The 15,422-nt window shown below is 35.5% G+C and overlaps 1 protein-coding gene across 2 annotated transcripts in view; it reads left to right on the top strand.

Moving 5' to 3' along the window:
• JMY (junction mediating and regulatory protein, p53 cofactor) overlaps positions 1 to 14,004 on the top strand; it is a 69,681-nt gene extending 55,677 nt beyond the window's left edge. The window contains exons 8-12 of one of the 2 annotated variants that reach the window (XR_004550547.1): positions 1,234 to 1,329; positions 2,513 to 3,065; positions 5,129 to 5,439; positions 8,601 to 12,597; positions 12,963 to 14,004. Coding sequence is in view for 1 of the 2 variants with exons in the window: in XM_034072790.1 (XP_033928681.1) it covers positions 1,234 to 1,329; positions 2,513 to 3,065; positions 5,129 to 5,436 (957 nt within the window). In the remaining variant the exon portion in view is untranslated. Of the gene's footprint in view, positions 1 to 1,233; positions 1,330 to 2,512; positions 3,066 to 5,128; positions 5,440 to 8,600 lie in introns of both variants that reach the window. The other variant, XM_034072790.1, reaches the window with a different exon arrangement.
• Positions 14,005 to 15,422: the final 1,418 nt, after the last annotated feature.

Below are 15,422 nucleotides of genomic sequence, written 5' to 3'. Positions count from 1 at the left end.
TTTCTCTCCCATTGCTGTTACTTTCTTTTCACCATACTCTTCTATTCCTCTTCACCTTTTCATGTTTCCTGTCCTTACTCTTTTTAGACACGTTCTCCTCATCCTGTCCCCGATGTATCTATATTTACTTCCTTCCAAATCACAGGGTTGGCTCCTTATGAAGGACATCAGGCCACTAGTTGACTTCTGAAAATGGCAGGCAGGCAGACATTGCTTTTGTGTTGATTTAATTACAATAAAAGGCAAAAGTGATGAGTTTTGATGATAAAAGATTAGCTTTTAGAAGTAATATTAAATGCTGTGAGTAGTTTAAGAATTTAAACTGCTGTTTCTGCTTAAGGTTTATTCTGTATAGTCACCTACTCTATCACTTTTCCTGGTAACTTCTGAACTTAAATACAGTGACTTTTGCCGTTTGACAGTTAGCAGTCACTTCCAATAAATGTGACTGAAGAGTAGTATTATGTTTCAAAGATGTAGAAACTTTGCTGAAGTGTGAAAATGCATGACTAGTTAAAGGAGTTAGATCCAAATGTGTGTTTTCACTGAGGTAATATCCCTAAATAAGAAATAATCGTGTTAGGAAGGAAAAATTGCAAGGAAGAGCTTCAACAGTACATTTAAGTAAGATTGCAGAAAAATTAAGCTAGATTAAATAATGACAGCTGAAGCTAGTTAGAAATTTTTCATTTACTGTTGTAAATTCTAATGAGAATATTTACTTAATTTCCTCAATATTGTATTTAAAACTTTGTGGCAGTGAGTTCTGTGATTTCTTTCACTGTGAAAATCTTAATGTGGTATCTTAACATAAAAGGGCAACCTTGCACTTTGTGCTGTCATTTTGTTCTTGAAATGAGAGAAAATGGATACTGGTTTGTTGTCTGGCTAATTTATACTATTTTAATCTAAGCAGTCTTTTTTCAGTATAATATTCTGTCACATCTCTAGTTATTTCTCATCTTTCAAGGTAAGAAACCTTCAGGTGTTCCAATTCCAGATGGAAATTTTTCTTTACAGAGCTTTTCATGTTTTTGAAGTTATGAATCATGAAATGCATTATATTTTGTAAGGGGAAGACAAAGGCCAATTTTGGAAGTTCAGAAAATGTGTTTATTTAAGAAGTAGTTTGTTAGGTAGTTATTAGTAGAAGAGTTATTTTAATTCATTTTTTGGTGATGCTAAATGTAGCAGTGGATGTAATATTTACATGCTTTCTATGTATTTCCTCAGAAGCGAGATCAGTTACAAGATGAAGAGGAAAGAAAGAGCTCCTGGGTTAGTCAGGAACGACAGAAAACACTGGACAGACTTCGCACGTTTAAACAGGTAATAGAAGAAGAGTGTGCTTTTCTACGAGCTCCTTTTGCAGAAGAAATTTTTACTTACTCCACTCATTCCAGGACTGAACTGTGTAATTAACTATTCTTTTTCATGTTAACTGTTTGATTCATATTTACAAGAAAATATGACATTGGTGGTAATGAGTATCTACATCTTGCAACAAGACACTTCGGAAACTTTCCTAAAAGAAGTATAATCTAACTGTATTTCCCACTACCACTGATTGCTAGAATACCTGCCAGTGCTTGCCCCTTCCTACTACAATGGAAGTATCAGAAAATGAGTAGAAAGTAGAATGAAGGGGAATGAATAAGAAAAGGGATTAAAGTGCAGTAAAATAGAGATTGTATTAATTAGTGAAGACTTTTTTTTGTTTTGCTGAATACATTAAAAAATACAGGTATGAGAAATTTCTTCACTTAGCAGTACTTTGCTCAGCAGTATGGTTTCTGTATCCTTATTGTTTGCAAGACTTTTGAATTGCATAGCTTCTGTAAATTAGAACAGCTGTTAATGAGTTGACTTAACGTATAAGCATATTTATAGTGTTATGATCTCTATTGCTATAGGCTTGCCACAATTGTTTGTGAAAGGTATTAGAACTGTCCTTCAGAAGCATCTTAATTTTTTGCATAGAAATGGCTATGGATGAAACTAATATGAAAGGACAGATAGTGAGGCAGAAGTTTAGTTCTTAAAATACTTTGTAAAGACACCAAATGTTTGATGTTTTCCAGACATAAATTTTTAGGCAATATGCTTCACATCTAAGGCCAGTGTATTGGGTCAGAGAGGACTTTGTTGCAGAGTGAGCCATTGGCCAGTTTTACAAAAGGAAAGCAAGAGGGATTTTAATTTCAGTTTTCAGAAAAAAATAGTTTTGAATGTACATTCTGGTTCTTCATGAAATCCTAGCTCTAGCCTATGTATATCCCAGACCAGTCTTGTAAATTGTGGCTTAACCAAGAATAAAACTTAAGAAAATGCATAATTTTTGCATAAAGGTGAGGATGTATTTGTTTTTACATGAAGAGTAAAATGCATGAAAGTAGCAGATGAATTCTACTTGTCAGAAAGGCAAACCACGACAACAGGTACTTAGAGTCTAGAACAGTACTTGCATATTAGTTGCATACTTCTCTAACTGTCAATAACTTACCCATTTTAGCGGTACCCTGGGCAAGTAATACTTAAATCAACCAGACTCCGGCTAGCTCATGCAAGAAGAAAATGTGCGGCCAGCTCAGCATCCTGCGTTGATCAGCCTCAATCTTTGCCAGTAGCCATACAAATCAAAGAGAAAAGTGAAGAGGTGGAATCAGAAAATGCAGTTCGGCCATTGCAAGTGCAGGAATTCACAAGCTTAGAACAACTTCGAGATACTCCATTACTTCCTGATGGTCTTAACTCTGAACTGCCTCCTGTTAGTATTTCTCCACTCACCAGTAATGAGGTTGAACCAGAGATTGTTACTGTAGTACCAATTCCACCCCCTTTGCCTCCACCACCACCTCCACCTCCACCTTTGCCCTCCAAGGAAGATGCTACAGCAAAACCCTTAGAGAAAAGTGACAACTTTGTTAAATGTCAGAGTGAGGAGAAGGGAGTCCAGCACTCTTCTGGTGTCCCACCAGCATATCTGTTTGACAGCAGTCAGCTAGTCAGTGCCAAGAAGAAGCTTAAGAAGACTGGTGATCTAGAAGGTTTACAGAGGAGAAGAGGTAACATTAACATTTCTGTATATTTAGTTGTAATGCACATCAGTTCCATTTTTTAATTGCTTTGAGGAAAGGTGTATACTGTGATTTATTGATAGGTATTAATGGGAAAGTTATTGGATCCTTTTTAGTTGACAGACGTTAGCAACTGAAACAAATGATAGGACTTTTAGGACATAGTGCTGTATACTTGTTCAGTTAGACAGAATACACTTGTGAAACTGACTTTACAATATACCATGTTAGACTAGCTAGAAAATGGAGCTAAGCATTGTCTAAAAGAATCTTTTCCTATCTAGCTTACAGCTAGCTCTACAAATACTATATGCTTCACCTAAGGGGGCGCTACTTGTTTTTAACTGTTTATCCTTTACCCCGTATATAAAATGGGGAGAATGGCAGCCACGTTTGAACAAAATAATCCTGGTGTTGTAGTGAAACATGCTATATTGGAGCAAAGTTTTTAATTGAAAATCAGAGATGGGATTTTCAGAAATGCTCAGCCAAACTATTTTACTGCAAGTCACTGAGAAAAAGTACCTCGAGTTAGGCTTGATTCACGCTGCAATAATATGGCTGCGATAACATTTTATCAAAAATTCCACCTGGCTCTATCAATTACATCTACAGAAAACGTCCCTTCACTGACATTTTCCCTCATCCAGATAAAATCAAAACTAGAACTGTCTTCATTAAGACAGAAACTAGAGTGTTTCCCCTAGAATTGTCCTTAAATGACTGAAAATCCTTGAAAGCAACTGCACAGTTACAGAATTCTTAAGCTCTTAGGAATTTTGCAGGTAACAGGTAGAGTCTTGAGTTCATTATCAATTTTGATGCTGCTGCGCTCCATCTTCCTTTTTCAATAGTCCTATTGTTTATTTTTCTGATATCCATTTTATCTTGCAATTTTATATAAAGCATGTAGTGTGTCTGCAATTTGATCTACATCATAAAATGACAAATATAAGATCAAATTGTATCCTCTCGAGAGTATTGTTAATGTCTGCAGCAGCACTTTACCTGCTGCTCTGTGTTCCTCAAGATGTTCAAGTCTGTAAGTGGTTTCAGAAGTTTGTTTCTGTACAATAGATGGTTGGTCTACAGTCCTTCCTTCTTCCTTTAAATGTGCAATCTTGTTTTCTCTTATTTCTCTTTTCCTTGTGTCTGTTCCAACTGTCCTGGCCATTAGTCTGATGGACAAAACTCACTCATAAATGCAAAATAGATTAAAAAAATGTATTCCAAGATGTACAAAAAAGAACTGGAGATGGATATTCATTTACTGATTGGTGTGTGGTAGTGTATGTGAGCATTTCAGACTGCTGGTAGTTCATTGTAGTGCATTTTCTTGGGTAGAGATCTTATCCACTGGTAGTTTTTCAAAGAGCCAAAGCTCTTTCAAAGATTTTTATTTCTGCAAAGAACTGTTTTCAAGTTGGTGATAATGGAAAGACTTGGGATAAAGTATTCACTCCGTTTTCATTAATTACAAAGTAAGGCATATAGGAAAAATACATAGGAATGCTGTGACTCTGTGCTAATTCATACATGACTCCAGAGGAGCAGGAATTGCATGCTGTTGCAGTTGGCTGTACTGCTGCTTCCTTCACTGACATGTAGTAATAGTCATACAGTAGGTAAAATCCACCACAAAATGCAAGTACTGAGAATGGACTACACAGTCCGATACTTAGGATACGTACTCATTACCTGTTTCAAAGTGAAGAAGGCTAATCTGATAAGCATTTTGACTGTGTTGGATTCATTGCAGCTGTTTTGAATTTCTTACCTACAAACAGGAAAGCCATCTGTCTCAAAAGGTTTTACTAATTCATTCATAGAAGTTAGGTGGTTTCAGAAACTGTAATTGTCCATATAAACCAGTTTTGACCTTGTAATAGGGAAGATAAACTTGGAGGCTAAAGCAATATTGAAGCTACCATTATACTGACAGTATGGAACTATTAACATTAGTAGTACTACTTTTTGGTCCATAGGAAATATAAATGAAGACTGATAAAATTTAATAGAAATAATACTGAAGGTCTTTTGATTTACTGCAGTGAGTTCCCCGATGGATGAAGTGCTGGCTTCCTTGAAACGTGGCAGCTTTCACTTAAGAAAGGTTGAGCAAAGAAGTCTCCCACCTTTTCCTGATGAAGATGATAGCAATAACATCTTGGCACAGATAAGGAAAGGGGTGAAACTGAAGAAAGTGCAGAAAGATGTTTTGAGAGAGTCCTTTACAATTCTGCCTGATACTGACCCCCTGACAAGGAGCATCCATGAAGCATTGCGACGGATTAAGGAAGCATCACCTGAATCCGAGGATGAAGAGGAGAGTTTGCCTTGCACAGACTGGGAAAATTAACCTGTAAATAATCTACCTTTAAAAAAAATACTTCTTCAACACATTTTATATAACAATACAGGCTAAACCTCAGGTTCTTCACTGTAGGAGACTTAGTATGAATGTGACTAAACTGTCTGACGTCAAATGTGGTAAAAATATGCACATACGAATTTAGTATCACTGACTTTTAAAAGAATTTAAGGTTTATAGAAAGAAAACCTTTTTTTAGGCAACATCTTATCCTTTTCTTGTTTGAATACTTTTGCTGTGGACAGGAGTAGTCCTAGGAAAAGCTCTATTTTATTTAGTAAATTCAAAGGGACTGTTTGCATCATACCAAAAATCTTTTAAGTAAAAAAGCAGCACAATCACTCTTGGACAGACCTTGTACTTATTTTGTAATTACTTCTGATCTTGTAAAAAATTAGCGTGTTTATCACTTCAGACTGAATAGCTTTTAGTGAGGATAGTTAGATTTGACTCTTGAACACACTGGAATCTCTTTGGTTACCCTGTGTGACTGACTCTTTGATAGCTTGGTTTCAGTCTGTAAGCTCTCTGACTTAATTGAATTTCCAGACTATAAACAGTAAATATAAAAAAAATTATCTATACTTCTGCTACTCATACAAATGAACTTTCATTATATGAAGAGACAGTGCTTGAAAGTACATGTAGTAGACTTCAGCAGATGAAATTAATGATTTCAGAAAAATCAGAAATTAGCAAGAGATTATCTGCAAAATTACGGCTTCATCAGTAGCATGAACAGATTCCTGATTACTACAACAGTGTACACCACTATTGTTCTGCAATGGTTCTTTTCTGCTACTAGCATGTGGATGAATTTAAGTCTTAGTGAAAGCTCCTACTAGACTTAAAACTTGTAGAAAAGATATGAAAATCAGCAAAGAATTTTAAAATATTTTTAGAAATTTAAGGCTATTTCAAGAGTGTGGAAGATAAATAATTATAATCCTTGCAACACAGTTAGCAGTAGGAAAAAGATAACCTTTTTGGATATTCTACCCTGGTTAGTTATTACCATAGCTGGAGAGTGAGTATTGATGAAGTGCTGAAGCTGTTTAAAAAGTGAAAGTGACTTAGCACATACTCTGCAGAATGTCATTGTGATTATGAAATACCATGTCTCAAATTGTTCTATTGGTATGCTATTTTCAAATAATACTACTTAAAGATTTTTAAAAGGCGAATCAGTGTTGCCTTTATTTCCTCATGAACTGGCCATTGGTCACACTAATGATTTACAAATGTTTAATTATGGCAAGCCAATCCTTTTCTATACCAAATGTACTGCTGCTTTTTGGAGTTGAAAATCCAGGAGCAGGGGTACACTTAACTCTTGCTAAAAGTCAAAGTAAAAATAGTTTTGATTGGAAGTCACTTTTTTCTTCACTTGCATACTGTGAACTCCCACTACCTTCAGAAATCAAGTGACAGCTATAAAAGACATGCCTTGCAATTGATTTGGCTTTCTCAGTGCAATTATTCTCTATTCATTTCCTAGATAACTGAGCAAGTTTAAACTTTGTGATTTGACTTAATGATTTTATTAAATCTGAGTTATTCTTGGATCTTGTTGCATTGTTTAGCAAGAATACTCTTCAATACGAGGGGTCTCTAAGAAGAAAAAAAAATGGGGGAAGATTTTTCCAAGAATAAATTTAAATGTTTTTAATCTAATTAATGGGGTGGGCATCCCTAACATTTTCCATTGGAAGTATGTCCTCTTAGAAGTCTTACATGTACATTGTCATACAATATAAATAGATGTTTTCATCTGCTATCCTTTGCAGCCCCATAGAAGCAGCTCACAGTGCACATGCCCCTTGGTATTGTACTCACATCTGGGACCTGTTTTCTCTTAACAGTGTTGTATTTTATTATGGAAACAGTCCTGTTTTCATGAGATGAGACTATTTCACAGATAGTACAGATTGTGATTGAAAAATGGTCATACAAAATAGTTAACACTCAGAAAGGGAAAATAGCTCCCTGCTGTGGAAGCAAGTGAAATAATCTGGGAGAACTGAGATTGAGACAAAGCCCTCATGAAATTCAGATGAATAAAGACTTTTCACATAGATACTTGCTTGAACATACAAACTGGTTACCCAGAATTTATTACACAAGAGTAAAATCTAATGAAAGGGTGTTGTAGAAGTTGCAGAATAGTATTTTTTCTATAGGGTCATCCATTTAATACCAAGCTTTAAGATTGACTTACTGTTTCTTAACTGTAAGCTCTGCATATCCAAAAATTAGTTGCATAGAGATTTTAGGTTAAAAAGTTATACAAAAGTGTATTGGTATGTTACAGACTATATTTAATACATGTACATCCTTATAGGCTAAATGTAATGCAGTTATTTGCCTTAGTCATGAAGGCTAAATCTGATCTAATGTTTATCAAGTGCCAAAAAGTGTCTCGATGTATGTGCAAGAAGTATGAACAGTGCCCACTGAAGCGGTTTCATTAATTATTGAACTTTGAAGACAAGCTAAAAGTAACTGATTCCAGCAGGAAATGTAGTCATCTCTTGTATTATATTTATGAGTTAACTTCTACCTAATGTTATGAGTAATTTGTTTTTGAGAGCAGTTCCTTCCTTATGGGCACTCTAAAAACCATGCACAAAAATGTTGAGGCATTCTGTGTATTGGAAGTACAGCTGAACAAGCAGTATAAAGATGCAGTACCTTCTGTATGAAAAATTGGAAGATCACTGGTTGTCAGAAGATACCAGAAAGTATCACAAGCCTATCTGTGTGTGTGTACATAATGGTACGCATAAATAACTATAGTACATTAAAGGGTACTGTAAGCAATGTGAAACCTGGGCTTCTAGGAATGACAGACAAAGTAATGGAGAAGCAGCGAGTTTTTTTTTCTCCCCAGTCTTCTAATGCAGTATTTTGGGCCTCTTAAAACTCTAATCTGCATTCACTGCCAAAAATACAGAAGGCAAAAAAAGACCTGGTCATGCTCTGTGTGTTCTGGCTCTGGATTTAAGTGTGTCATTACCCTGGGAGCAGAGAGTCAAGGCTTTTGAAGATACTGCTCAGTACTGCATGTTGGAATTGCCTAATATGTTGATCAGACAGTGTTTGGACAGCCATTTAGCTTTTCAGATGTTCTTTTTTCTTTTTTCCCCTAACAGGTGATTCACAGCTACTGACCTGAGAGGAGAAACCCCCATTGAAGATTACTTTTCCTCATCGTTTTTGAAAATTCACAGCCAGCAGTTATGGCTGTCAATTCCACAGGAGGCATTCTTTGGCAAACAATTCAGTATATGGAAAAAATAGCCTGAAATGTTAATTTTTGAGTCACTACTTTTTGTTTGTTTGGTTGGGTTGTTTTTTTTGTTTGTTTGTTTGTTTGTTTTGTTTTTTGGTTGTGTTTGGGGGTTTTTAATTCAAAAAATTCTGGTTTGGACAGAAAGCTGTTTAGATGTGTATTTTATAGGATCGAGAATGCCCAATTCTTAAGCACATTTTATATTTACGTAAGTAATGTGTAGCCAGTTAAGTGGGGGGAGCATATTGAGTATATATGAGAACATACTCAAGAATACTTGCTGTTAGAGTAACTTCGGGATTCAGCCAAGACATCAAACTAGCTATAAAATGTTCCCTTCATCTGCCTTGAAATCCAGCTAAATATCTCCTTGCAGAGAAGGTGTAGCAGTGTGATGTTCCAGAAAGAGCAGAATTCCTAGTTGCACTACAGTAGCTGAAATTCAGTAACACACAACTTAAAACTTTTTTTCTTCTTCATTTTCGAAGTCAGTGTGAAAAGTAACAAATGACACAGCACAATATGGAGTAAGAGTTGAATTCAGTACATATTCAAGCGTGTGTTTATTTCCAACATGGTACATTTAGCAAGACATTGCAGCACCTTTTTAGAAGTTCATTTGTGATCTGACACCTTTTTAAAGTACATCTTCTTGCTTTTTTTTAATAATAATATTTAGTTATGCTGAACCAAGGTAGTTATATTATTTGTTATAAGAAGCAGTATTTTGTAATTTCATACTTAAAATTATTTTTCTTTTTTGATTTAAAATGGGTTTTGATTAGTCTAAGCAGCCTTCTTTAAAAAAGATCAAAGCGTTTAAACATACTGATGATTCACTTGTGAAAATCATGCTTCTCTTGCTATTTTCATTATTCCCTTTAGTAGCTTCAGAAATGTTTGCATTCCATACCCAAAGGCTGATGGGCTGAAAAAAAAAAAGTTCCCTTTTTTCTTTTTTTTTTAACAAGAATTACAACTTTCTCTGTGGTGAATGCTTAGAAGTATTCCTAAACTTCATGACTAATGGCTGCAGGCAGCTATTCTTACACTACCACAGTACTAAGAGGTAGGTCAGTACAGAGATACAAATAACCCTGTACCATCTATAAACTCCATGTGATGGTCAGTCCATTACAATTTTAAGAAAACTGAATTTTCTGTAGCATTTTATTTTTACTACCATGACATATGCTGTGTTTGAGAAATACACAGTACCTATCCTTCGTGTAGTGTGGTCCATTCACTGTTCTTGTGACAGACACACTATTATGCAGGTTTGGGGGTTTTTAAGTGGAGTTATATATTGCTGCTGTCATGTAATGGAACATGTACTGTGTTAATAATAGAAGATTTCATGTCTTGCCATATAGTTTATATAAAGAGGAAGAGGAGAGCTTACCTTAGCAATAGGCTATGTAACCTAAAGGAACCTTAGCTCCTGGACCCCTCAGTTTTTTTGCTGTGGCTGTCCTGAAATTGAAGCTCTATCAGATATCTTGAAAGGATGTCACTTTACCCTTGCTCTCACAGGCATTTACTTAATGTTGTTGCCTTATTTATGAAGTTAATGAACATTCATTTTCAAAGCACCTGTGAGCAGCGTTCTGTAGAATTGTATGGATTTTGCTGTATTAGTCATCAGGTCTGTATTTCTCTGTACTGAGATCAGCTCTATGAAGCACATGATGCTGGCTTTCCAAGGACCTAAACCTACATGATTTGTTTTTCTTAAACTGCTATGAACCCCGAGTTACATGGCATGGTTCCAGGCTGTCTAATACCCTGTTCGTGCAGCAATAACAGCACTTTCAAGGTTCATCATAATCATTTGACATTGCCTCTACTGCAAGCTGTGGTGTTTCTGCTCAAGTCACACCACCCATTAAAACCAAGGCGATAAATAATCTTTTGGCTGTAGCATAAAGCAGAACTATGATGCAGAACTGTAATTCAGATTATATGGGTCATCTGAAAGTCAGTGCTACATTAACAGTGTTGATTGAGCAACTTTAATGTCTATCTTTTCCTGTCTTCCAGGCTTCAGTTTCTTTTCTTTAGGCTACACATATGAGACACTAGCAAAATTATGAGGGGAGGAAAAATAGTGTCATTTTAAAGTATAGGTGCAGTGGTCCTCTTGCACAACATTTGTGTCTGCAGTTTAACACTGTTGTTATTTATGTGATTAGCTCCATGCTGTACTGTACCACAATTTTCAGATTCATTTGCCATGTGATCTGTCATCTTTGCCTTGAAAAATGTGTGCATGATTGAAAAGAATAACTGTCCTTAATATGTTTTATATTTAGCTGAAATCTCAGATTCCTGTAATAGCTTAGTATATAGAGTTCTTATAAGAACGTGTATTTTATACGCACACAAAAGTAGTTGTTATGCTAAGCATAGCAGTTTATATCAGTTGAAAACTGCCATCTTCAATGTGGAAAGTAAATGTTTTTTTTCCACATACTGCTAAAAAAACCAAACACCAAACCTGTATTTTAATCCTCCATGAGTCACTAGATGTCACAATTTCACAAAATTCTCCACTTTGATAGAAAAACTGTGAATATTATCCATAAAACTTCGCATCTTCTGTAATATCAAATTTTGTAGTGGAATGGCTACAGCAGCAAATGGGGAAATTTAAGAATATTCACAAGAAACTCATGGAAACTATTGACAGTCCTGCATTGCAATTGGTTCTCCTATAGTTCAGAAATGCTGTGTTGGTCCTTGAGAAATCTTAGAAAGCATCACTATCACTACATTAAAAACACATAAACTTATGCAAAGGAAAGAGAGCCTCCATAAAAAGACTTTTCTGTCTATTACTGGTATTTTTCATTTGTGGCTGGACTTTATTGTTGTGGCTGCGTTGTTCTGTTGCTAGTCACTTAAGCAGTTTGTCAGTGTTCGGGCTTTTTCCATTTTTAGAAACTGCTTTCTCTGCTCCAATTAAAACTGTTCTATTATAGTGTAACTGATCCAGCAAGATAAAAAATGTTTATTGTATAAATGCTTATATTAGGACTGAAAAATCTTCTATGAGTGGGAACAAGAAACAAAGTATTTCTACTAAAATAACCAAAATACAAGGTAAACAGCAATAGTCTTCGATCAGAAATGGAATCTGCATCAACATGAATTTGATGCTGTCATTCACAGAGATTCCAGATCCTTTACAAGTGACCAATAGTCTTATTTTATTCACTTTACTATGTTTTGATATATTAGTTAAGTTACCTATCTAGGGTAGATGAAGGCTTGGGGATTTTTTTTAAATGTCACTTCTGAGTTTTTGGGGTTTTTTTTGTTTGTTTGTTGTTTTTGGTTTTTTGTTTTTTAAGTCTGATGTCTGCATCCTACACCAGACACCTGTAAAACCAATTAGTATAATTATATACTGTGTTTTTTGTGGCTGCATTGGGGATAGAATTCAACATACTTCACGTTATTTGTAAAGAATCATTTTGAGTATAAGCACTATATTCTGTAATGTTTAATATTAATGACAGGTGCATTAGTGAAGATGCAACTTACTGAGGAGACAAACTTTTGTCGGTTAACGTTACCTTTATTCCATTTGTTGCACTGAATTTCAAGAGTGTAATTTGTAAATCAAGTTTTTTCACGTGTGTAATCAGATTTTTTTCTTTGCAATGCTTATGCAATTAAATTACCTAGATATATTTCTGGTAATTATTCCATAAGCATGGACAATATGTTATGTTTAGCACGACAGAATTCATGTTAAGAACACGCGAAGCTTCTTGCAGAGAAAAGGAATAAACAGAAGCACCTTATTGGGAGAGCGCGTTGCATGATATCAGTGCTACTGGAGCTGACAGGCAGTAGGTCATCCTCAACTTGACTGCAAATTGCTCTTTGGTGTAATAAGCACATTGATGTACTGCTAGCAGTGCTGTAAAAAAGTACAGCAATGGCTATTTTTAACCTATAAATATACTGTAATTTAAACTTTTCCTACAGAATGAATTTATATTTAATTGCTAATATGCCTACTACATAAGTACGTAAAATTAGAATTTTTAGGAGGTTCAAGGGTGGGTGGGCATGCCAGTATATTTTGGGGAGGGGCTGTTGTATATACGGTTCTTTGCACTTCCCGTTCAGTTTGACGACTTAATCCAAAACTCCCAGCTCTGACTGTGGTGAATCTGCAACCTGACATTTATGTATTTTTATTGTGATTCAGGTCGTCTGTATTCTGTGGCCCACAGCTTCAGAGTTTGACAGAAAAGGTCATCTTTCCATTCTCAAATGTGAATGCTCTGATGTACCTCTAATATGGAAAATGACCAGGCAATGGATTTTACTCTGCTGAGTCTCCAATGTTATTCTAGAGTATTATCGAAAGCTGATACCCAAGGCTGTTAACCAATAGTGTGTCCACTTGGAACAAGTGAAAAGGATGATGGCTGTTTTGGTGAAGACAGTCTAAACTCTGCAGAGATTTTATTCCAGAGACTGTCACCTATTTGATACTTAGTTTTGCCATAGACTGGCTTGATTTTCAGATTTAGAAACATATTTTTTATTACAAAATGTTGGGGATATTCGCTTAACATCTCCCAGTGTGTTACTGTGGTTGTTGTATGTTTTGAATTTAATCTTCAGTATGTACAAATACATCATCATAAGATGAAAGCTTAAGAAATACAGATGGCTGCAGGTTGTCTTGCATGAGTGAAGCCAGTGAAGTTTAATGAAACTAATTTTTTTGTTAAGCCTATTGAATATGTAAGAAATAATCAAAAGAAAACCAATTTGCCATTCACTAGCTTTGTGCAATATTATCAGTAGAATCAAACACTACTAGCACATTGTGCTTGGCTTTAAGAAAGTTCTTTAACTCCATTATATTCAAAAGAACATATTCAATGCGTATTTTATTGTAAATGACTGCAAAGTTACTATGCCTAAAATTGCTCAATGTTATAAACTATTAAGCAACAAGTATGTTTAAAAAAAAAGGTAAAAAACTAAACAAACATTTCTGTCAATACCTAAAAACAAAAAAAGTTTTAACTGTCTGCTTTTCGGTCTTTTTTTCTTTAGTGCAGCTTTTCTGCAATGCAAGTTTATTGCTGTGTACTTCATGTTTTTTATTATCATGACTCAGAAATGTAAACCTGTACTCACCTTTCTGTACATGCGATGTAACATCATACTCACAATTTTGGTGCTTTAAAATTATTCCTTTTTTCCTTTATTAAAGGATATTTATTTGACCACTGTCTGGTTTTAACTTTGAATATGTACTAACATGAAAAAAAAATATTTTTAGTAGTTTAGTTCCCATGGGAAAAACAATCATACCTAGTTCATCTGGTTTCCATTGTTATTCTTTGAACTCCTCAAGCTGCCTGTCATTGCTTCATGGCAGATGGTTGTGCCTAAGCTATGTTGCAGCAGGGAGTAATTATATTTGGGTAACATCCTTGTAACTAAATCACATAATATAGGTATTGTAGAAGAAGCTTAAGTAATGCAGGATAGTTTTGCTGAAATACAAATCACATACACTTCCCATCCTTAAAAACAAAATCACTATGAAGAAGGTTAAAAATTAAACCCAGAAATATTAAGAGCTTAGTTCCCTTACTACAATCTTCTACCCTTTCACAGATAGCCCATGGCAATGCCATTACAAGGAGAGAGCAAGGTTCCACCTGCAGTCACTTAAAAAGTCAAGTGAGGATCATGGAAAAGCTCAAATCATAAACATGCAGCTTCTCTACTATTTGCTTTTTTTGGTATATGTACACTATATTTGAAAAGCAAAGCTGACTGTAAATGAAGATACTGTAGAAGTACCTTTATGAGTGTTTTTAAGTTGTTCTGTTTTGTTTTCTGGGGGAGGGGGCATACCCCAAAATAGACAACTGATCATGTCCCAGACTAGAGTTGCCAGCTGCTTGTTTTTCTCTATAGCCATTCTGTGTTACTTATCTACATAAATCTTATGCAACAAATACGTTTGTGTTGTGTATCTTTATTTTCTAACTGGTGTTTCTGGTACAAGAACTAGAGTGTAGGTAAGTCAGTGCAGGCACGTTCTGTGCCTGTACTGACTCACATTTTAACATAATCAAAAAAATAAAGGGGTGTATTTCTGGAGCAGGAACTTTTTAGTGCAATTATAATCCTGAGAAAACAAGAAAAAGGTATGTCATTTCTAGTAACAAAGTTAAAGAGGTGGTGGTGTTTTCATACAAACCTACCTGCCACTTGTCTTAACCAAAATCTAAGGCGTGTCTCAGGTTTTCCAGTGGTGTTTTTCACTTCTAGTGATAACTGCAGAGGTTGTGAATTTTGGGTTTTGGCAGAGCATGTTGAACAAGTAGGAAATGTGTATCAAAATAAGCAAGTTCTTTATCACCACTGGCCTTTCCTGCAAGAGAAGGGTTGTGATTTTAGCTGTGCCCTCCGCAGCATGTGTGACCCTGGTGGGGGTGCCTTCACGTGTCCTGCACTGCAGGACAAACTCCTGTTGGAAGACTGTTTGCTGCCATCAGCTGGTGTCTACTTTGGCATTGCAGAAAAGCGGCTTCTCTTTTATGACTGTGGGTATTCCTGCAGGTTGGAAGTATATTCAATGCATGCACCAGAACTGAAAATCAGTGAGTATATCTGCAGGCGTGCTTTGAAGGTG

Source organism: Melopsittacus undulatus, chromosome Z (genome assembly GCF_012275295.1).
Source record: "Melopsittacus undulatus isolate bMelUnd1 chromosome Z, bMelUnd1.mat.Z, whole genome shotgun sequence".
In the NCBI taxonomy this organism is placed as follows: Eukaryota; Metazoa; Chordata; class Aves; order Psittaciformes; family Psittaculidae; genus Melopsittacus; species Melopsittacus undulatus.
The sequence above is the reverse complement of the archived record's forward strand: the minus strand, read 5'-3'. Positions and strand labels throughout refer to the sequence as shown.